The sequence below is a fragment of the Artemia sp. Qi Xiang Cuo genome, chromosome 14 (genome assembly GCF_049724085.1).
Source record: "Artemia sp. Qi Xiang Cuo chromosome 14, ASM4972408v1, whole genome shotgun sequence".
NCBI classification, from domain to species: Eukaryota; Metazoa; Arthropoda; class Branchiopoda; order Anostraca; family Artemiidae; genus Artemia; species Artemia sp. Qi Xiang Cuo.
In genome coordinates, this window is record NC_142807.1 from 62,564,013 (window position 1) to 62,586,416 (window position 22,404).

A 22,404-nucleotide genomic window follows, 5' to 3' on the forward strand; every position below is an offset into this window, starting at 1 on the left:
TTAATTCTGATTTCAAATATATAAGTTTCATCAAGTTTAATTTTACCCATCAAAAGTTACGCGCCTAAAAGTTATAGAACCTTAATGAAAATTACACCATCACATTGAGCGTATCAGAGAACCCTACTGTAGAGGTTTCAAGCTCCTATCTACAAAAATTTTGAATTTTGCATTTTTTGCCAGAAGAAAGATCACGGATGCGTTTTTTTTTTTTTTTTTTTTTTTTTTTTTTTTTTTTTTTTTTTTTCCAAGGGTAATCGTATTGACCCAGTGGTCCTAGAATATCGTAGGATGGCTCATTGGAACTGAAATTAAAAGTTCTAGTGTCCTTTTAAAGTGACCAAAAAATGGAGGCCCCCTCCCACGCTATTTTTTTTCTCAAAGTCAGCCAATTAAAATTTTGAGATAGCCATTTCGTTCAGCATAGTCGACAATCTTATAACTATGTTTTTTAGGATGCCTTAATCACCCATAGTTCCCAGGGGAAGGCCTGTAAGTTATGAACTTTGCCCATTGCTCACATATTGTATTGGTTATTGGGAAGTATACAGACTTTTTCAGGAAGGATTTTTTCTGGTGGGGGGGGATGGAGGAGGGGGTTACTCGGGAGAATCTTTCCGTGGATGATGTTTATTTGGGGTAAGGGACATTTTTATGAAGGGGGCGCCGGATTTCCAAGCATTATTTAAAAAATGATCAGAAATTAAATTTAAAAAAAAAACAAGTTTTTTCAACTGAAAGTAAAAAGCAACATTAGAACTTAAAACGGACAGAAATTATAACGTATATGAGGGGGCTCTCCCCCAAGTCAATACCTCGCTCTTTACGCTACAGTTTTTTTAGTGCTTTCAAAAGAGCTATCTATTCTAATTAAACGGCCTTTGTGATTCAGGGGTTTGTGAATTAAAAAATTTTTTAACGTTTAACGTAAAGAGCGTGGTATTAACTAAGGGGAGAACCCCCTCATATAGGTAATAACATATACTTAATAAATAAAAAACAAGCGATACGGCTCAATAGTAATCAGCAGCAGCAGCAGCAGGATTTCGGACCTTTTTTGACAGTAGATGTCACTTAGGTCCTCATTCAATGGTTTCTCAAAATATCACTTTAGGAAGTTGAAAAAGTAAGTAAGGGGTGAATTGTCACTATAATTTTACACTGCACTTATATTCAAGATGCAACAAATTTAAGTAACAAACTGGACTATATCTTCTTATCTGCTCCTATGTCTTGTAAAAACTGCACTACAAGTCGACAAATTTGCATATTAATTTTGTCATCAGCAATGCCTCCCAAAAGTAGATCTAAATTGGGGCACATAGAATTCTGTGCAAATAACTTTGCTAAATATTGTCTCTGACGTTGATAATTATCACGATCTAGTAGAACATGCGTAATTATCTCTTCATTGTTGCAATGTTTGCAATGTTCGTCTTCTCCAAAGAATCTTGCACGATAGGATTAAACCCCTGCATGTTGAGATCTTAGACAAAAGATAATAACGCCTTCTTTTTTTGTTAGTTTCTCATATATTTTTAGTCTGTGACTTCTTGTGGTTTTGCAAGTGACAAAGCAATTACCTGACAAGTTCCTATTTTCTTCAAAAGAGAACTTATCTAGGCTCCGTATCACTTTTTTCAATCATCTTAACTTCCTTAGGGGAGTCACACTTACTAAAGGGGCCTGCCATTTTGGTGGTCTGCTTTGCAGCTCTATCTGCTCTTTCATTACCGTCAATCCCAACATGAGCTGGCACCCATTGTAGAATAACTTAATGGTTTTTTACATGCGGATGTAAACGCAGAATAACAGGCAGTTACTTCCCTAAATGACATCCTGTCTCTAATTACACTGTTGATGGCATCTATGGAGGCTTTAGAATCTGAACATATAACAATATTAGGATAGCTCTGCAGATTGGTTCCTATACATTCAAAAGCATTCTTTATAGCAATAATTTCTGCCTGGAATACTGATGTTTCATTTGGTAACTTGAATTGGTTTGTAATTTGCAGCTGTGGGATTACAAATGCAGTCCCAACTGGTGTGTCTTGTCCAGTTTTTATCTATCTGTATGTATATTTAACAATTCATGGTAAAAAACTGCCATTGTAACTTAAAGCAGATTGCAAGATTATACTGAAACATTTCACCAATATTATTTACACACTCAAAATGGCTTTGTTCCCAAGGTGGTAATGGCAGGTTATCTTGGACCTTTAACATATCAGTTATTTTTAAACTGTGGACAAATTGAGAGCACAGTTGAATAGCTTGTTCAAAGATATGTATTTCATTATGTTTATTTTGACTGTTGGCTGTGACACAGGCGCCTGGTTTTACTATTCTTGATTTTACTGGGTGTCTTTTCTCAGCAGTCCACAGTCTCTTAATATATTTCAATACGGCAGTACTTCTTCTTGTTGCTAAATCCTTGAGGCCACTCTCTGATAACAGGAATGGTATTGGTGTGGTATTTCTTGCTCCAAAGGAAATCCTCAGAGCTGAATTCTGTATGGTATCGAGTCTTTTAAGGGTTGATTTTGGAGCTGATTGGTATATTGTTGCAGCATATTCAAGCTTTGGTCTAATGTATTTTTTAAAAAACTCTATCTGGAATTTGGCTCTGCTGCCCCAAGAGATCCTTGTGAGTGATTTCATGCCATTTAGTCTTCTGATACATGCTGCTTTAGTGTAATCTATGTGGGGATTCCAATTTAGATTCCTATCAATAATACAGCCTAGAAACTTCATTTGATTAACATATTCGATTTTCCTGCCACATAAAGTCAATGTTGGAGCAATGATAGAAGTTTTTCTGGTTATAAGCATCCCTTTGGTTTTATGCAAGGGTAAGTTGATGTCAAAACTGGCTTGCCAATTCTCTACTTGTTGCAATACAGCCTGTATGTTTCTTGTGACTTCACTGATTTTTCTTCCTGTAACCCAGAAAACTTTATCATCTGCAGATATGCTTGCTCTGGATGGTCCATCATCAAGTGGTATATCATAAACTTTGATATTATAGAAATCAGGTCCCAATGCTGATCCCTATGGTACACCCCTTTTTACTTTCAAGGTGTCAGTGGAGGTGGTGTTGCCTACTCTAATACAGATTTCACGGTCTTCAAGGTAACTTTTTACAAATTTTAATAGTCTTCTGCATATACCACTTTCAATAATGCCATTCAAAATTTGTCTATGCGTCAAGGAGTCAAAGGCACTGTCAACATCTAAGAACATGGCAATCATAATGAGCTGATTCTGAATTGTGTATGTGGCATCTTCTTGAAAACATACCAGGTTGTCAATGGTCCTTTTATTCTTCCTAAAACCAAACTAAGCATCTTTGAGAAATTTTCTTTTTTCAATTTCCCAGTTCAACGTCCTTTTTACAAGACTTTCATAGACTTTGCTTAAAACAGGCAAGAGTGTAATAAAGTTATTGTTTTCAATCATTGAGCAGTCTTTATTAGCTTTAGAAATCATTATTGATGTTGCTGATTTCCAGATATTTGGAAAATAACCAGTATCCTATGCCTGATTAATTAAGTCAAGGAGGCATGATATCCACATATCATTTAGATTGGAAAAAAACTGACGGAAAACCATGTCTGATCCAGGAGCAGTTTTCGGAAGGTTGGAGATGCAGCATTTTGTATTTCTGCTAAAGTAAATGGCTTATTGTATGGCTCATGTAATTCTATTTGGAAATTCTGTTGATCTTAGAGGTTTGGCAAATGACAGCAGTTATGCCATGATCAATTTTACCCACTGTTCTGTTTAGCAGCTCTAAACTTGCCTTAGCCTTTTCTGCTTCAGTGAGAAGAGGATTGCTATTGTGTATCATAGGTGGGTTATTGGTTTTTGGATAGGGTTTGTTCATCATGTGTCTAAGGAATGAATAAACTTTGTTTGCTGGAGTCTTGAAATCAAGATGCTCAATAAATTCTCTCATACTTTTGTTTTTTGCTGCTGAAACTGATTTTTTAAATTTTGCATATGATTTTTTCAATTCAATAAGATTGGGTAAGGTAGTTGCAGCACTGTATTCTGGCTTTTTTCTTTTAATTTTTTTTTTTACTCTTCACACACTCTATTCCACCAAATGCTGCTTTTTACCTTCTTATCAACCTTTCCAGTAAAAGACATAGACATCTTTGCAGTGTCTAATAATTTTTCCTGAAATAGGAGATTTCTAGCATCAATGGAGGTATCTGTTATCAAAATGTTTTTAACAGGAACTTGATTCTGATTATCTTTAAAAACTGACAAATTATCCCTTTTTATCTGAAACCTGTAACCATTACCATGATTTTTTGAAGGTGATCTGCGGTTAGATTGTCTATTTGACTATATTGTTAAATGGATAGGAGAATGGTCACTAAACAGTAATGTTTAAGGTCGGATACAAATGGATATAGTGCTTGCCATACTTCGGCTGGCCATAATCAGGTCAATTGTAATTTCAACTTGGGATAGAGGATCACATCTGGTGGGGAGCCCATTAGGTGTTATGAGGCAGATGTTTATTTCCAGCAGCAACTTTTCCAAGCTTCTTTCAGATGACAAGTGTGACTATCTAAGTCACACTTGCACCATACTTTACTATGGGCATTAAAATCACCAATATAATCAGATCCTCATTGCTTGGTACTAGATTGTATAGCTTTTTTATCAAATCACCAACAATGGGCTTGTTCCCACTGGAATTGTAGACATTGAATAAATTTAAAAACCTGCCATCATCTAGTGTTATTTTACAGCCAACAAGTTCCATGTTCCATCGACAGTTTTCTTCCATATCAACCTCAATATTAGTAAAATAAATGTTATTTTTTAAGCAAATTATAACTCCTCCTTTGGTTCCATTAGTTCTATCTCTCCTGATAATATTATAGTTTCTAAAATTCATTCTTATATGTGGTTGTAGCCATGTTTCCTGGATACAGATTATATCTATAGTGTTTTCCTGGCAGGGGTCAAGAATAATATCCTTTTTTACTTTTCTTATAGATTGAGCATTATTTTATCCAAGACATTATTTTAAGGACCATGATGCATATCTAATGAAGCATTATTAAGCAGACAAACACTTGAAATCTTTTGTTGATTAAGAGAGCCTAAATTTAGGTCTTCTACCAACTTACAGATCTTTTCAATATGAACTGTTAGGCTTAGGCTTGATAAATTCATAAGATCTGGGCTGCATAATAGGCTTATTACTAACATTTCAGCTCCTTCTGTTTTGGAAGATTTTACAAATCTGTCAGTTATCTGGCTTTGTGAGGTCTGATTCATCTGATTTTGATCTAGCCTCCTCTTGTTTAGCACATCAGCATATCTTTTATAAGCTACCTGTGCCATACGGAACCCAATTTGATATTTTTCAGCTACTTGGAGGATTCCTTGGTTTTGCTGCCTGGGCACCAATTGGATGTTGATGAGTCACTTCCACCACAATTGGCACACATGTATGCTTTTGGTCTGATTTCAGGGTCTATTGTTTTAAGTGGGCACTGGTTTGACGGGTGTTTCTCTGAGCACCTCAAACATATTGACTCTTTAGCTCTACATTCTTTTTGAGTGTGTCCATATTTCTGGCACTTGTGACACTGGAGGACTCTGCGATAGTATTGGTATACCTCCTTTTTTCTTCCAAAGCACCAGATATTTGGTGGTAGGGTCCTACCCTCAAAAATAATTAATACTGCAAGGCTATCTTCAAGTTTTTTAAATTCCTTATTGTATCTTTTCTGTCTTATAGCATCTTTCACAGTTGTTGGGGTTCGTAAGCTCTCCTTGATTTCCTCTATGGATAAGTTAAGAGAGATACCTTTAATTATTCCTCTTACTATAGGTTGAATTTTTTTTGTCTTTATGGTGATGTTGCAGAGTGTGATGGTAGATAAAATCTTTTCAGCCTCATTTTCACCTTGTAGATATAAAAGCATGTTCCTTCTTTCTTTCTTAACTTCAAGCTCCAATTTGGAATTCTTCAATGTTGTTTGGATTGATTTTGCAATTTCATTATCAGGAGGGAAGTTTTTTCCACTTTCCTCTATGCTAGTTTCTAATAACACTTTATAATGTTCTTGTTCTGGGATGATGCTCTGTGTATCTTTGTTGATGTAATTTGCTTCAGGTGTTGCAGATTTCCTTTGCTTACACTTTGCAGCTGGACCTGTTTCACTGTCTGGGGACAAGTCTCTCCTTTTTGTGCCAATGTTAGGATTCTGCCCTAGTCTTGGTAATACTAATCCATTTTCATGCACAGCAATTCCTTCTATTTCCAATGGATTTCCAGCTGTTCTGAGCTCTTCATCCCTGTCATAAGAGGGTAAAGCTGTATAGCACCCTTCATTGAGCACATAATATTTGTTTGTTGTTGGGATGGTGTAATTAGGATAAGTGGGAGGTAAAACATAACTATGAGGGACAGAGCTAGGGATATGACTTGTAGTTACACATGTTTGAGTTGAGCTCCTTTGAATATCAGCTGGAGTAAAAATTGTTACACTTTGTCCATTGGGGAGGATACCAATTAGAGGTTGTGTAAGGGGGGTGGAAATTTTGGGTGGGACCAGGTAAAACCTGGTCAGGTAGCTGAAACATTCAGCTAAAATCACAAATGTCAGTTTTTATTTTTTAAATAGTCAAATTTTTTTTAATAAAATCCAAACAATCACCAATACTCACAAGAAAATTGTACCTTGAAGAAAAAGATCTTTTACCCAACCGGTTTAATCTTTTCTTCTCGCTCAATAGTAATCGAAACTTTTAAAAACGGATTTTTTATGTCAATAAATGTATCAAAAGAATGGGCTTATAATGCTGATTCTAAATATATAAATTTTATTAAGTTTAGTATTACTCATCAAAGGCTACGAACCTGAGAAAATTTACCTGATTTTTTAAAGAAGGAGGGAAACATCCCCTACAAGTGAAAGAATTTTAATAAAAATCACACCGTCAGATTCAGCGTATCAGAAAACCCTATTACATAGGAGTCAAGCTCATATCTGCAAAAATCTGCAACTTTGTATTTTTTGCCAGAAGAAAAATATACGAATATAGAAGTTCGTTGCGTAAGTTAATTTGTAAATTATGTCAGAGCCAAATTTAGAGACAGCCATTTAACAAATGAAAAGTAAAATTTGCATTCACATTTTGTTTGCTTATTCAATGATGGTGAGACAAAACAAAAGCTAGATCAACTAAAAAACGATCAGAAATTAAATAAAAAAAACATGTTTTTTAAACTGAAAGTAAGGAGCGACATTAAAACTTAAAACGAACCGAAATTATTCCGTATATGAAAGGGGCTGCCCCCTCCTCAACGCCTCGCTCTTTACGCTAAAGATTGACTCTGTCTCACGACTTTGTTTTTTAAAACAATAAAAAACTTTAGCGTAAAGAGCGAGGCGTTGAGGAGGAACAGCCCCTTTCATATACGGAATAATTTCTGTTCATTTTAAGTTCTAATGTCGCTCCTTACTTTCAGTTTAAAAAATTTGTTTTTTTTTATTTAATTATCTTTAAAAACCAATTATTTGTAAAGAACTTTAAGACTTTATTGTAAATAGCAAGGGATAAGGAAGGGTAGCCCCCCCGTCATATACGGAATAATTTATGTTCGTTTTAAGTTTTAATGTTGCTCCTTATTTTCAGTAGGAAAAAAGCTTTGAATTTAATACTTGTCAAAATTGCAGATAAAGGGTCTAATTTATTGAAATCACAATTAATGAAGATTTTACTTTTCCGTCATCTACCTTGGGCCTAGCGAAAAGTAGATTGTCCTCGAATGGGGTTGGAATAGGTTATAGGAAGGATTTAAAGGAAATAGGAACTTTTTGGCAGGGGGGTGGGTAAAGAGTGAAGCGTTAAATAAATTGGGTGGAGAAAGAGCGTGCCCGGTGTGTTGGCCTCATAGAGCTTGGTGCTGTAGTGAGTTGTTAATAGTAGTAGCAGTAGCAATGGTGACTTTTTTAAAGGGAGGTTTTATTTTAAGACATCATTACTTTTTGCTCGTGGTAATGCAAAACATCTGTTGGCCAACGTTGATCTAAGCTTCTTCTTAGGAATTTCACTCCTGACTCATAATGACAAAAACGAATTTTTTATATAGAAACATATTTAAGAAATTAGAATTTTGAATAAATTGTAATTTAGAAAAATTAAGATTATACCCTAAATATATAAAATGTTTTGCAAGCATAAACAGTGAAGTTGAAAATAGGACAGATTTTAAATTTAATTATAAAAAAAAGTGGGAAATCGAAAGGGCCATAAATAAAGAGAAGATAGGTAACTCTAATGTTGCAATTTAATCAAAGTAACTGTTTTGAGCGCCTTCTGTGTCTGATGGGATTAATAAATTTGGAAAAAGAAAATCTTGATCTCTGATTACAATTTTAAGACAGTTGCATTGGGTTGCACCCATTCAACATGGATTTTTTTTTTCTGAAAACCTGGCAATACCATCTTGTTTTTCCCGTGAAATGGAAAAGTGCTTATAGAATGTCTTGAAATGTAGTTAAAAATGATCCCTGTTGGGCTATCTGCGAATGGGGATTCACGCAAGATTCAGTCCATGAGATTTAACTCATCAAAGTGATAGATTTAACTCAACAAAATCTGTAGTCCAAAAATAAACCCGTGCAAAATTGAGTGCAAACAAAACTCAATCTCAAAAACTCAAAAATTCAGCACACAGGCAATTTAATTAATATTATCAAAAGTCATCCCAATAAGAGATTGGAACCGAAAAAATTTTAGTGACACTAAAGTCAACTCAACAAAATTTATTGAAGCGACACACACGGAGGAGATACTGGCGGACAGACTTTTGAAGGAATGTTCTCAAGAGTTTTGATGTTAAACTTAAACCCCGTGTTTAAGTTCAATTTCTTATGTAAAATTTCCGCTGGAAAATTCGCTCCCGGAAACTTCCCTCCCAACGGAATGTCATCCCCAAAGGTATAATTAATGGACCTTTCAACTATGGTAAACATAATAGCTATCTTAAAATTTTGATCGAACGACTTTGGGGGAAAAGGGTGTTGTCCTCCATTTTTTTGGTCACTTAACAAGGGCACTGGAACTTTTAGTTTCAATTCAAATGAGAAATCTCTCGATCCTCTAAGACCATTGGTTCGTTACGATCACCCCTAGAAAGAACAAAGAAAGAGGAAAAACCAAATAAACGCGCATCCATAATCTTATGGCAAAAACTTCAAAATTCCCCATTTTTGAAGGTGGGAGCTTGGAAACTCTACATAAGGGTTCTCTGAAACGCTGAATCTGATAGTGCGATTTCCAATAAGATTCTTGGACCTTTGGGGGATTTCTCCCCCCTTTTTTTTCGAAAATCAAGCGAATTTTCTCACGCTCATAACTTTTGATAAGTAACGTTAAACTTAAATGAATCATATGTATTTGGAATCAGCATAAAAAGCAAATTCTTTTTTCTTTTTTTTTGCTATCGTTACCATAATTTCGTTTTTTAGAGTTTCGGTAACTATTGGGCCGAGTAGCTCCTTACCGCGAACTGTTGAAAGTATGATGAATCTCGTGAGCTTGAAAATGTTCATGGCTGGCCACATGTGGCTCACGGGCTGATGGTTGACCACCCGTTCTAGATCATTAATATACTGTTCTGCCAATAAAGAATCTAAATTCATTATCTAGATTGGGAATTTGGCAAATTTGCTCGAAAAAGAATTGTGTTTTTGGATTTTGCCAGTATGCAGGATTGCGGGTCTATGAGTTTTGCTGTTCCACAGATTGAAATTACACAGTCCAGTTTTATAAACTTCTTTTATTGTATTTGTCATATGAAAAGGCTTTAGGCATCATGAAAGCTAGACAAACACGATTTTGGATGGGGGAGTGATTTCCATGCACGTAATTTCCAGAATGACATCGAATTAGATATCGATCTGGATGTCGAAATTGAATGGGAATGTCACTAGTCATAAACAAAAGTTGGATTGTGGACAAAATTATTTTTGGAAACATATAATTTTGAGATCTGATTCTAATGTTGTGTGTATGGCGCTATTATAATCGGGATCGGGATTTTTTTTTTTTTTTTTTTTTTTTTTTTTTTTTTTTGTATGTGGAAGAAATTTGTTTTTGCATAATAGCTTCGTCCAAGCAAATTTAAGGTTTAGTCGAAGGGTGCTTCAACTATTAACAACCTTTTTCAACTTTTTTGGGCGATGGATGAAAAGGGAAGCGCATATTTGTATGGGTAACAATGATGGATAATGGGTAACATTAACCTTAACATTAAACTGCTTTTAAGAGGTTTTTTAAGTTTGTTTTGTCATTTTTTTTAAATTTTTTTGCTCCTATCTATTGTTGAATATTTGGCTATCGTCTTTTTCTTTGATTTCACTACAAGGCCTCTCTATTTAGATTAAACACATTCTGAGAACTATGCAGGAAGTATGGCAGAAAAAGAAAGAAGAAACAAAACAAAAAATGAAGAAAAAGACAAGACAAAACGAGGGTGGTTTCTACCCTTGAAAATACCAGTTTCAGCCAGGTCACTGGCTAAAAATCGCCCTCGTTTAGTTTTGTCCTTTTTTTAATCTCTCTGCATTTCTTCGTTTTATGCCGAAGTCTCTTTGGATTATACAGAGGGAGAAACTTTCCCAGAGGGAGAATGTTTCCCGGAGGGGGCTAAAATTATGACAGCTTAGAGGATTTTTATCAGTAGAGAAAATACTTTTTCAACAGGGGGAGGGCTAAAAATTTAAAAGGATCGAGGGATTCTACTCCAGAGAATTGCAATGTTAAAAAAGGTCATTTCGGGATGAACGCCAAAAATTTAAGGGATATAGTTCACCAGTCTTCGTTTTTCTAATTTACACACCTCGTGAATATTAATAATTTGGAAAAGAAGATGCCCGTAGAACTTTTGAAATATTTTATGTCTTACAAGAAAACTTCTGACTGTAAAATATTTTCAAAATTCAAAAAAAAAAGATTTGGTTACTTTGTAGTTGTATCTGTATCAAACAACCGTTAAAAAAAATGGAAATAGTTTTTGGTGTTGATAACATAGTTACATAATTTCTTATGCAAAAGATATGGTCCAGCTGTAATCCCAATTGCAATTATTAAAGATCCAGTTGACCTTGCGAGAACCTTAACTTCGGTATTTCCAAAATGTGTCAATATTTGTATCATAGAGTTGTGATCGCTGCCGCTTGAATTGTGTTTTTCTCGTTTTTTTTCTAATTTTAATCTTGTTTTGTCTGCCTTCCAGTGCAAAATACTGCTCAAAACATTGTTTTGAGCCAAAAAAGAAGGACGCTGACATGTCTTTCAATGCTATTAGGAAAAATTGTGTTTTAAACGCACATGTTATTATACTAAAATTATATTCTTGACAAATTATCCTACCTATCAACGTATATAAAAAAAGCTAAGCTCTTAATTAATTTTAATTATTAATCCTTTTTTCCAGTTATTTCGAGATGGTTGCTCTGCACACTCATTCCGTCCGATGTCAATATCGACTATCACAGCCGCCTCTAGTCTTTCACCACAGTTGCAATCAACTTACAGTCAGCCGCGATTCCAGGTAGGTTATTTTTAAAGCCTCATTTTATTATTTCAGTTTCATTAAGATTAAAGTTTGCATTAAGTTCCCGAAATGAAATACAGATGACAGGAACATAAGCAGGATTTTTTTTTGGGGTGTGGGGAAGGGGGGGGGGGTAAGAAAGATTTGAATACAAGATGTCCGAAAATTTGGAATTTCGGAAGGGGTGAGCACCGAGTCCCCTTTCCCATATACATCCTGGATGAAAATTGTTTGTCAGTGTATCAGTTTCTAAGCTTATCTGTAAGCTTATCTTATTTCTAAGCTTATCTGGCTAACTCCCTTTCTTGTTTTCTATAACTATTTGACAAGTAGCCAATACACGTATGAATTATGAATAATTTCTCCCAAATTACCGGACTGTAAAAAAATGCTGAAGCTCGTATCTTTAGCTGTTGTTTGTCCTTTGTATAAAAATTTTGAGTTACTTTGCCTGCTTATAAAAGCCAACACTTGGGAGGATTCAAAACAATAAATGAAAAAAAAAGTGAAGCAAGACCTCCTGACTTATTCTGGCTCAACAATTTTGATTGAATAACTTGTTCTGGTTGTTGTCAACTCCTCTTTGGGAATAAGCCTGTTGTCCATTCAGCCTGTTGGCCTGTTGTCACATTTGTTATTTTGGTCGAAAATGATTTTTGTATGTGATGGGGGTAAACTCATCACCAGTAATCGAATGGTGCAGTCAGAATTGTCCTGTCTCGTGATGCTACGAAGATAAAAAGAGACAAATGCCACTAAGTGGCGTATGCCTCTTTTTATCTGCTCTTGTTGGAATTCACAAAGAGAAAAGAGGATTATCTTATTGAAATATAACATGGGGCTTGGTATTTCTCTCCTTTTTCTTGTCAAGGAAAAAGGACACATACGCCATAAAATGGTATACTTTTTAATTCGCTCGGAATACTTGAATTCAACTTCTACTGCTGAAAAGAGCATGAAAATTTGATTTGGAATATGTTCCTTTTATCTCCATTAGCCTTATCCTTCAGAGCGGTCACAGCCGACAAACTTCTTACCGATTTTTGGCTCTCCTGAAAAATTACAAAAATGGCGTATATCGCCCTTTTATTATCACCCTATTCAGTTTATTTAATTGTTCGTTTATTTTATTGTTTGGTTTTATTAATATTGCCCAATAATATTTAATAATTAGTTACCGAATTAAACAGATAATTTCAGCCTATATTATTTACTATGTATTTTTTACAATAAAAAAGCTTTTGTTTAGCCGATTAATCATTTCCTGTTTGGATGGTTTAAACATAATTATTAAAAAGGAGCTAAAATCCTTAGTTATTAATATTTAAATATAATTTATATATTAATTAAATTAATAAAATATTAATAATTAAATATAAATAATATATTAATATTTCAATATAATTTAAGATTTAAATAATATTTAAACTATTAATATAAAAATAATTATTAAAAAAGATTAAAATCGACCTAAAAAAGGAGCGTGTTTAAAGCAGTTTAAATGCAGTGATAACTCCTAGAAGGGAAATATAAATCTTTAGTGGGTAAAACAGGAGTTACCTACTATATCAGTTATTAGTCCATTGATTCAAAACTTTGGGGGTAGGGGATGTTAAGGAGAGGAAAGCCCTTTTAAGAATGCTTATTGTCTTTTTCCTCTTTGAGATATCCAAATGCCAAGACCGTACCCAGGGTTTTTTTTTCGGAGGGGATTTTACTGAAAAATTATTTTTCGAGGGGGGGGAGAGGGTTATACAACAAAAAACCTCAAAAAGCGCATACAAAATTTGTTTATATCCATTTTGTTACATTTTGACGAGTCAGACCCTTACCCCCCCCCCCCTGGATACGGCCTTGCCAAATGCGTGAATATCCAAATCTGTGTATTTCACAGGGTTCTTTCTAATCTCTTACGGGGCACCGAAATTTATTCCCTCTCCTTTTTTGTCCACACATGTGTTTGGTCTTTGGATATTATTTTTATTTTCCTTTTTGAGACATCTAAACGCGTCAATATCCCAGTCTGTGTGTGTTTTAACATGTTCTTGTTTAATTTCATCTAGTATCAAAATTTACCCCTTCTTTTTGGTCTACCCGTATTTTAGGTCCCTGTCTTCTGTCTTTGAGACATCCAAATGCGAAGTATTTTGACGGGTTCTTTTCTAATCTTTTATGCGGCACCGAAATTTATGCCCTCATCATTATTGTGCACACACGTGTTAGGTCCTTGAAATTTATTTTTATTTTCCTTTTTTGAGACATCCAAATGCGTCAATTTGACGCATTCTGTGACGCGTCATTCTGTATTTTTTAATATTTTTTTGTGTGATTTTTTTTAAGGTACCAAAATTTACCTTCTTTTTTCTCCTATTTGCCCTCCTTTCTGTCTACGCATGACATTAATAAAACCTAATATATTAAAAACTCGATTTTTTTTAGGTGATCTCCTCTTCTTCCTTACGTGATAGAAGGGATTTACCAACATTACCGCCACCTGTAATTGGCCCAGAGAAGTTGATAACAGGTAGTGGAGACATAGAGAAATTTGCAGCGGATCATTTGGCCGTTCATAAGAAAGGATTGTTTAGAAAAAATGTTTCTGTTCGCGATATGCTTTCATGGAGCAAGGTTAGTTATTCATTTGAATGTCTTTCTGCCTGATTTCATAATGGAGTATTTGTGGGTAGTAAAGGATCAGTTTTTTAACAATTGCAAACATTTTGACTATGGAGTAAAAAAACTTCCTTTCTAGCACAAATATTATCTCATAACACAATCCAAACGCAAATTAAATTTTTTATTCAGAAGAAAAGAGAATTTCTGAATTTCAGAAACATTCATAAATTTCAGCCTTTCAAACAGTTCGTTGTAATGAACTGTAGGTAAGGAGTGACTCGGCTTAATAGTAACCGAAACTCTAAAAAATGGAATTTTCATACAAATAAATATATCAAACGAATTGGATTTTTATGCTGATTTGAAATATACATGTTTCAATATGTTTAGTCTTACCCGTTGTAGGTTAGGAGCCGGAGAAAATTTGTCTTATTTTCGAAAAAAAAGTGAAAACACCCGCTAAAAGTCATGGGATCTCAATGAAAATCACACTGTCAGATTCAGCGTATCAGCGTATAACTCTATTGTAGAGGTTTTAAGATTCTATCTGCAAAGATGTGGAATTTTGCATTTTTTGCCAGAAGAAAGATCACGGATGCGTATTTGTTTGTTTTATCCCCGGGGTGATGGCATAGACCCAGTGGTCCCAGAATATCGGGAGAGGGCTCATTCGAATGGAAATTAAAAGTTCTAATGCCTCTTTTAAGTGACCGAAAAGATTAGAAGGTAACTAGGCCCCCCGCCCCCCGCCCTTTTTCCCCAAAATCGTCTGATAAAATTTTTGAGATAGCCATTTTGTTTATCATAGTTGAACGGTCCAAAAACTATGCCTTTGGATATAACATGACCCCCACCCCCAACCAGAGCCCCAGGGGAAAGGTCTTTAAGTGATAAAAATTGCCCATTATTTACGTATGGTATTTATTATTGGGAAGCATGCATACAAGTTATGATGGGAAAACGCATTTTCTACTTTCTTCTGTTTTGACGGGAAAATTTTCCGTGGGGAGGAAATTTTCCAGGGGTCGAACTTGTCAGAGGAAATTTTACATTGGGGGAACTTGCCAGAATTCCTATACAAAATTATTTTATATTTCTTGCTTTCTCTTTTCCGTCTCAATGTTACGCGTGGAATTGTTACTGGTAATTGTCCTTGGTAAATTTTAACTGGGATTGAATTTTCTAGGGTATTTCCGTAAGAAGGGTATTTCTCCGTGGAGGTGGGGCCAGATTTCTGGGACTATTTAAGAAACGATCAGAAATTAAATAAAAAAACATGGTTTTTCAACTGAGAGTAAGGAGCAAGATTAAAACTTAAAATGTACAGAAATTATTACGTATATAAAGGGGGTTGTCTCCTCCTAAACACCTCGCTCTTTACGCTAAAGTTTGAATTTTGTCCCAATTCTGTAAGAACGACTTCTGAAACACAAGGGTCGTTTAGTTGGAACAGCAGGAAGCTTTATGCAAAAGTACTGAAAAACTTTAGCGTATTAAGTGAGGTGTTGAGGAGCAGGCAGCCTTCTTCATATACGTAATAATTTCTGTTCGTTTTAAGTTTTAATGTTAATGCTTACTTTTAGTTGAAAAAAACTTGTATTTTATTTAATATCTTTTAATAGTGATTGTATTTTACTTCAAAGCGTTCAAGCGATGTAGGAAGAAATAATACGTGTAATGCTGTAATTAGTTGCAAAACATACATGTAAACAAAATTACCATATCCAAATTTACTACAGAAAGTCGATTATGGGTATAGTTATACCCATAATTAAAAAAGAATGAATATAGGCTGTTTAAGAGATTGATAAATGCTACTGTATACCTGGAATTTGACAGGGGGTATAACTAATAGAACTTCTGAACATATAAAAACCTCCAAAGCTTTCATATTTTAATAGTGATAATATTATATATCAAAACTTTTAACTATGCACAATATACTGATTATATTAACTATAATTAATTTAAACTTTTTTCTTTCTAGGATAGCTTAAATAAGCCAATGCTACCATTCGTCGATAAGAGCTTAAAGAAAGAGTCATGTAATTTATTCCGTTTGCTCCAAATTTATATGGGTGATAGAAAGTGCAAACCTGATATGACCTGTAACGGGGTTGCTCTGGACATTTGTACTATTGGTTGGAATAAACCTGTTTTGCGAGATGAATTGTACCTGGATCTATGCAAGCAAACTACTGAAAATCCCAAAAAGTAAGTTGTGCAGTACTTGCAAATACTGGCAAACCAAATTCGGGGGTGCAATGACGGGAGGACCAATGGGTGCTTATGGATGGGTGCAAAGCATATGGGTTTGAACTTTGTTAAATTTTTTTTTCAAATTTAAAGCAAATAGTTAATCTTAAATTTTTCTTAAATAGACCATAATACCTAAACAACCCAACCATGAGACCCACAAGCACTTGGATTCGTGCTAACAAACTGCTGAAAATCCCAAAAAGGAAGTTGTATAGTGATTGAGGGCCCCTTTCAGTAGTGCAATCAGGCTCAGAGATGAATATGGACTTGAATTTGAACTAAATAGTGTGATTTAAGTATCCCCAAATACGACCCAAGATACCTGAATAATCTGACTGTGCAAGCAAACTACTGAAAATCCCCAAAATGTGTGTAATAATTCCTGGGCAAGATTAGGGATCCTGGGTGAGATGGTTTATTTAAGGGTCTTATTCATCACTCACGCTGTTTAAACTAGATTTTTTTTGTAGTTTATGTGTGATAAAACACTTATGATTATATCTCCTTCTGTAAATTATTTAAAGTTTTGGTACTGTGCTAAAATCCAGGACACATGCGAGAAGTGAAGTTTGGTTAATGCTAATGAAATAAAACAAAATATGATGAAATATAATAGTTTATGAACAAATTTGGGCTATATATTTGCACATTAGGGGGGGGGGGGGTAAAGCCTGGCATATTTAAATACGTAACCTAACATAACCCAAACCTGCTAACTTTTAGTCCCCCTAAACCCCAAGAAACTAAAGTTTAAATCTTTGTCACGGAGTGAGCATTATCTCACTATGCAGCGGAAACCTGTTTATCAATAGTGGCTCTGAGATTTACTAGCATTCTCAGAAAGTAAGTTATATAGTTACTGCAAGCCGATGTCACTAATATAACATGGGTGAGCACCACTGGTGTTGTTCTCCCCCTTGATTTATTTGAGTCTTGTTTGTAATAAATTAACCTAAATTTGATTAATTTTGGCCTATATTTGTCCTTCAATTGTAGCAGAAAAGGCTGGCCATTTTTAACAAGACATTAGGATATGTTTAGGACATACACTACGCCTTGCCTTTTCTTTCTTTCACTGTGTTTTTCTTAATTGACCTATAATACTAAAATTTTATTGAACCCTTAAAGCTGGTCTCACGGGTATAAGCTAGTTTGCACAAATTGTTATTATTAAGTCTCAATAAACTTATGCTTAATAAATTTTAACTCGGAGTTCAATCAATTTCATTTTCATCTGAGTCATTGATATTTATATATTTAATTAAATTTAGCAAAAATTAACATACAAAAATCAATTTGATTCACCCAAAACCAAACGGTTGATGTGGGTTTACTGTGTTCCATATTTTACATTACAAAGAAAAATTGATAGAAATTTAAACTTTAGACGAAATTCAAATGATAAGTTTTGCATGATAAAATTAGCGCATTTCCCGAAGATCCAGATCAAAGAGTATGGTTAGTTGATATAAGTGAAAACTCGTGTTAACGCCAACAAAAAACACCAATGCCATCTGGCGTCTAGCGAAATTATAAGGCTAGGCCTGAATATGTCTTTTAAACAGTAGATTAGTCTACCCTAAAGAGCAAAATACTCGTCTTTTTTGGCAGTTTGAAAAGCAGGTGAGGGTAAAGAGTCCACAAACATATAACTAGGAGGACTACCAGTTTAAACCTAGGCATACTCTGTGCAGCTTGGCCTTTTGAGTTCAATTAGTTCTTGAAACAAAACCAGTACAGGTTATTTATTGCTTACACAGAGACTCTACTTTCAAATGCTATACTAAGATTAGGCTAAGCCTATATTAAATTTTCTACTTATTTAGAGACACTTTTAATACTTTCGCCAGCCACTTCGCTGCGTTCGGCGCTAGTTGTTTCCAATTCCTATCTTTCCCTGTTAAATTGCGGTTCAGGTTCTTTTATTTATAAACTAAATACAACTACAATATGGGTATGCCCGGCTGAGAGTCTAGCTCAAAAGATCTAGCGGAAGATCTGACTTTTATCAGTTACTTATACTCTTTGATCCTGATCAAAGAGCATGAGTAATTTACAAGAGGGATAACTAGCGGTTGCGTAGATGAAAAATTCTACCGCCATCTAGCAACTAAGAAGCTCCAAAGACTAGATGGCGCTGACATTTTTGCACTATCGTTTCCAGTTTTATAAATTGTCCACACTCTTTGATCAAAATTAGTCTCTTTCTCATTATCTTTTATTTTTACTAAACGAAGGAATTTTTTCTCTTTTACATGAAAGTAAAAAGTTACGCTAAAACTTAAAAAAGTACAAAAGTCATAGCTACCGCTACTAGCGGTAGCGTCGACGAAAAAATCGCTAACGTCATCTAGTAACTAAGAAGCTCCAAAGACTAGATGGCGTTGACATTTTTGCACTAACGTTTCCAGTCTTTAAAGTTGTTCACACTATTTGATCAAAATTAATCTCTTTCTCATTATCTTTTATTTTGACTAAACGAAGGAATTTTTTTCTCTTTTACATGAATGTAAAAAGCTGTGCTAAAACTTAAAAAAGTACAAAAATCATCGTGAAGAGCTGATGCCCTCAACCCTTCAAAGATCTTAAGCCCAAAGATCCAAGCTGGATAGCATTGGCGCCCATAAGGGGCCCCCCCCCCCCGGCTGAATGATGTTGCCTTATTTGTATATTTTTGTTCTAAGATTTCTATTATATAGCATTAAAAGTGCCAATTATACGAGGTAAGCCCCCCCCCCCCCTGGAATTCAGCTTATGCGCGCCCATGATAGATAGTGACCCCATTCTCATTAAAGCATTCATTCAACTATTATATTCAGGGATATTCAAAACAATAGGAAATATTTTTGCTCTCATTTGGCTTGTGAATAGCAATACTGCGGAAGTAATAATCATACCTGAAAGAAGATCTATGTTACGTAGGTCAGCAAATAAGCTCCAATTAAAAATTCTTTGCAAAAAGAGGTGAGGTTTATTCCCAAAGCAACAATATTACACACTTTCTCCAGTAATTGTCTCTAAATGAAGGGAATCTAGGGAATAAATTCCCCTACCTGTCCAAAGGACTTCTCGCTAAAAAGAAAAAAACTTCTTTGCAAAAACCGCGGAGGTTAAACCTTTACCGCTGCTTCGTAAATTAAAATTAAATCGGTGCATAGAAAAAAAAGTGGATAAGCCAAAGTGTTGCCGCCAAAACATAATTTAGCTTAAAAAACAGGAACGAAGTTTTTTTTATGAAACTATAAAAATTTGTCAGACATTGTACCCTAGAGTGTTACAAAGACAATAAACTGCAAGACTTCGTCAGGTTTTGAAAACGTTATAAAAACGTTATAGAAAACGTTATAAAAACGTCGCTGTTGCTTTTCTTTTAGAGAGATAGTCATAGTGTTTTACCCCAATTGGGTGAAATAGTTGAATTTTAGATAAATTTTTGCAATTTATTGTACTTGTTTATTAAAAAACGTGTTATACAGTAAGTACTACACAGCAGAAAAGAGAACACATAAAATACAGAAAAGAAAACACATAAAATAAAAACACAGCTAGAGAAAAATAGAGAAAAGAAAACACAGAAAATAAAATAAGTTCAAGACAAACAGCACTGTCATAGGAAGTAGTTAAGTTAGGACACTAAAAGTTACTGGAGTTAGTCCAGAGCGTGGATTATACCCTGGAAAGGTATATTCCAGCTCCTATTTTGAAACCCTAGAATACTAACTTTGTTGGATATTTGAAACCATTTGCAGGACATGGGCTACGTGTAATTTATTCTGTTCTATGACGCTCATATTGCATTTTACCAAACATTGAGAAAAATTACTAAGTATTTAAGACACCTCTATAATTTGTTTTTGTTGTTTGATCCCATCTTTCCCCTTTCGCCCTAAAAATCAGTTATTGGCAAATTGAAGGGCAATCTTTATCATTTTCCTTAAATTAAATTAAAATAAATCAAAATTAAAAATTTAAATTGTTTATAATTAAAATTAAAATAAATTAAATATATAAAATAATTAAATAAAAATAAATAAAATAAATTTAAATTGTTAATAAAAAATGGTTTAACTTAAAAATCCTCGAAAAGCCAGCTCACCTTCCTCTCTTGACTAACATATCGTTATTTGAATTTGATTCTAACATTGAACAAGATATGAGGAATCGATTTTCAAAAGTAGAGCATAATGAAATTTTCCTATTGGTGGAACGCCTTGTGTTAAAAAAGGCGTCTATGCGTCAGCTTTTCATGCATTTAAGTGCATAATTTGATACTCATAAATTGAAAAGAAAGAGAAGAGAAAAGAAGGGAAGTAGGTCCTCATACATTCATCGAAGAAAAACCGATAAAATAAGAAAAAAAATGACTAACCGGAATTGATGGAAAATTTGTCTAACGCTTTGATTTTGACTTTTCGATCAGAACTGTTGGCTGTCAAAGAATCTTGGATGCTCGCTGAGGAGGGGAAATGCATCAGCCCCCCATCCTATCTTAGAAGACAGTAATACGCGCCACGTCAAAATTTTGCAATGTTTCGAGAAAAATCTGACTTTTTTGGAGAATTTTTTTTCTTACCCCCTCCCGCCCTCTGCTGAAGTCACCCAATGAGACCAAATGAAGAAGTATAGTTGTTTTTATGAAAATTGGCGGTACTTTCCCATTATGTGGACACCTCGGCTGTAGACAGTCGAATGAATGCAGTGATGGAGACTCGTAAAGCGGGTAATTGTTATCTAAATTGATCGAAGAGCGTGGTTTCTCATTGAATTTGCAATATTTAAACTGTTGTTTTTGGGGTTTAGAGAGAGGAAAAGGTACCTACGTTAGGTTAGGTTACGTATTTAATATATGCTATGCTTTACCCCCCCCCCCCCACCCCTTAATGTGCAAATATTTAGCCCAAATTTGTTTATAAACTGTTATATATTCATCCTATTTTATTCTATTTCATTAGCATTAACCAAACTTGACTTTTTATAGGTGTCCACTTAATGGAAAAAGTACCAGAATGGCAAAAGATCGATCTTGTATTGAAAAAAAAGCAGAACATCGAATTTTATTTAGGATTTTCTTATAAATATTGCCGAAAAATTGTTTTGCCATTATTTTCTCTTCATATTCTATTTTGAAATGTAATAAAACTTTTCCCTTAGAAATCCTAAGCATTCTGGGTGCTCTTGTATGTACTCAGTTGTGATCAACAGAGCAATGGTTCTTAACAAGGGGTGGGTATATCGAGAAGAGGGGAGGGATTAAAACCAATTTGAAAAATCGATTGGTGTTTGGACTCATTGGGGAGGGATCAAAACACAATTAAAAAATCGATTGATATTTCGACTCATTGGGGAGGAATCAAAACCAATTTAAAAAATCGATTGGTGTTTGGACTCATTGGGGAGGGATCAAAACCAATTTAAAAAATCGATTGGTATTTCGACTCATTGGGGAGGAATCAAAACCAATTTAAAAAATCTATTGTTGATAGGACTCATTGGGGAGGGATCATAACCAAATTAAAAATCGATTGGTGTTTGGCCTCATCAAAAGTTCAGGGAACTTTACGTGAACTGTGATATCCTGATCAGCGAAGCCTCTTACTATTTTGTCTTCTTCTTTTAGAGAAAGCCTTCGACGTGGCTGGGAGCTTTTGGCTATTTGTCTTTATTTCTTTCCTCCTAGTCCAAAACTGCAACCGCATCTAGAAGGGTATATCAGAAGACACAGAGACCCATCCTTGCATTTTTCAGAAATTGGAAAGTGGCCAATCCATGTAAGCTAGTCTTTTTCTTATTAATAGTTTAAGTTTATATTTTTCTTATTATAATCTCTTTATTGTTTATTTTAGGCTTCATCATTAATTTTTTTTTATATTAAATATTTCATAATTAACTCATTTATTTCTTATAATATGTATCTTCTGCACAGTTAG

At 34.6% G+C, this 22,404-nt stretch overlaps 1 protein-coding gene across 1 annotated transcript in view; it reads left to right on the forward strand.

Moving 5' to 3' along the window:
- Nucleotides 1-22,254, forward strand: part of RhoGAP93B (MyTH4 and RhoGAP_KIAA1688 domain-containing protein RhoGAP93B) — a 232,382-nt gene extending 210,128 nt beyond the window's left edge. The window contains exons 9-12 of the mRNA XM_089100012.1: nucleotides 11,483-11,599; nucleotides 14,042-14,230; nucleotides 16,206-16,432; nucleotides 22,095-22,254. Of these exons, the coding sequence (XP_088956138.1) occupies nucleotides 11,483-11,599; nucleotides 14,042-14,230; nucleotides 16,206-16,432; nucleotides 22,095-22,254 (693 nt within the window). The remainder of the gene's footprint in view (nucleotides 1-11,482; nucleotides 11,600-14,041; nucleotides 14,231-16,205; nucleotides 16,433-22,094) is intronic.
- The last annotated feature ends 150 nt before the right edge of the window (nucleotides 22,255-22,404 follow it).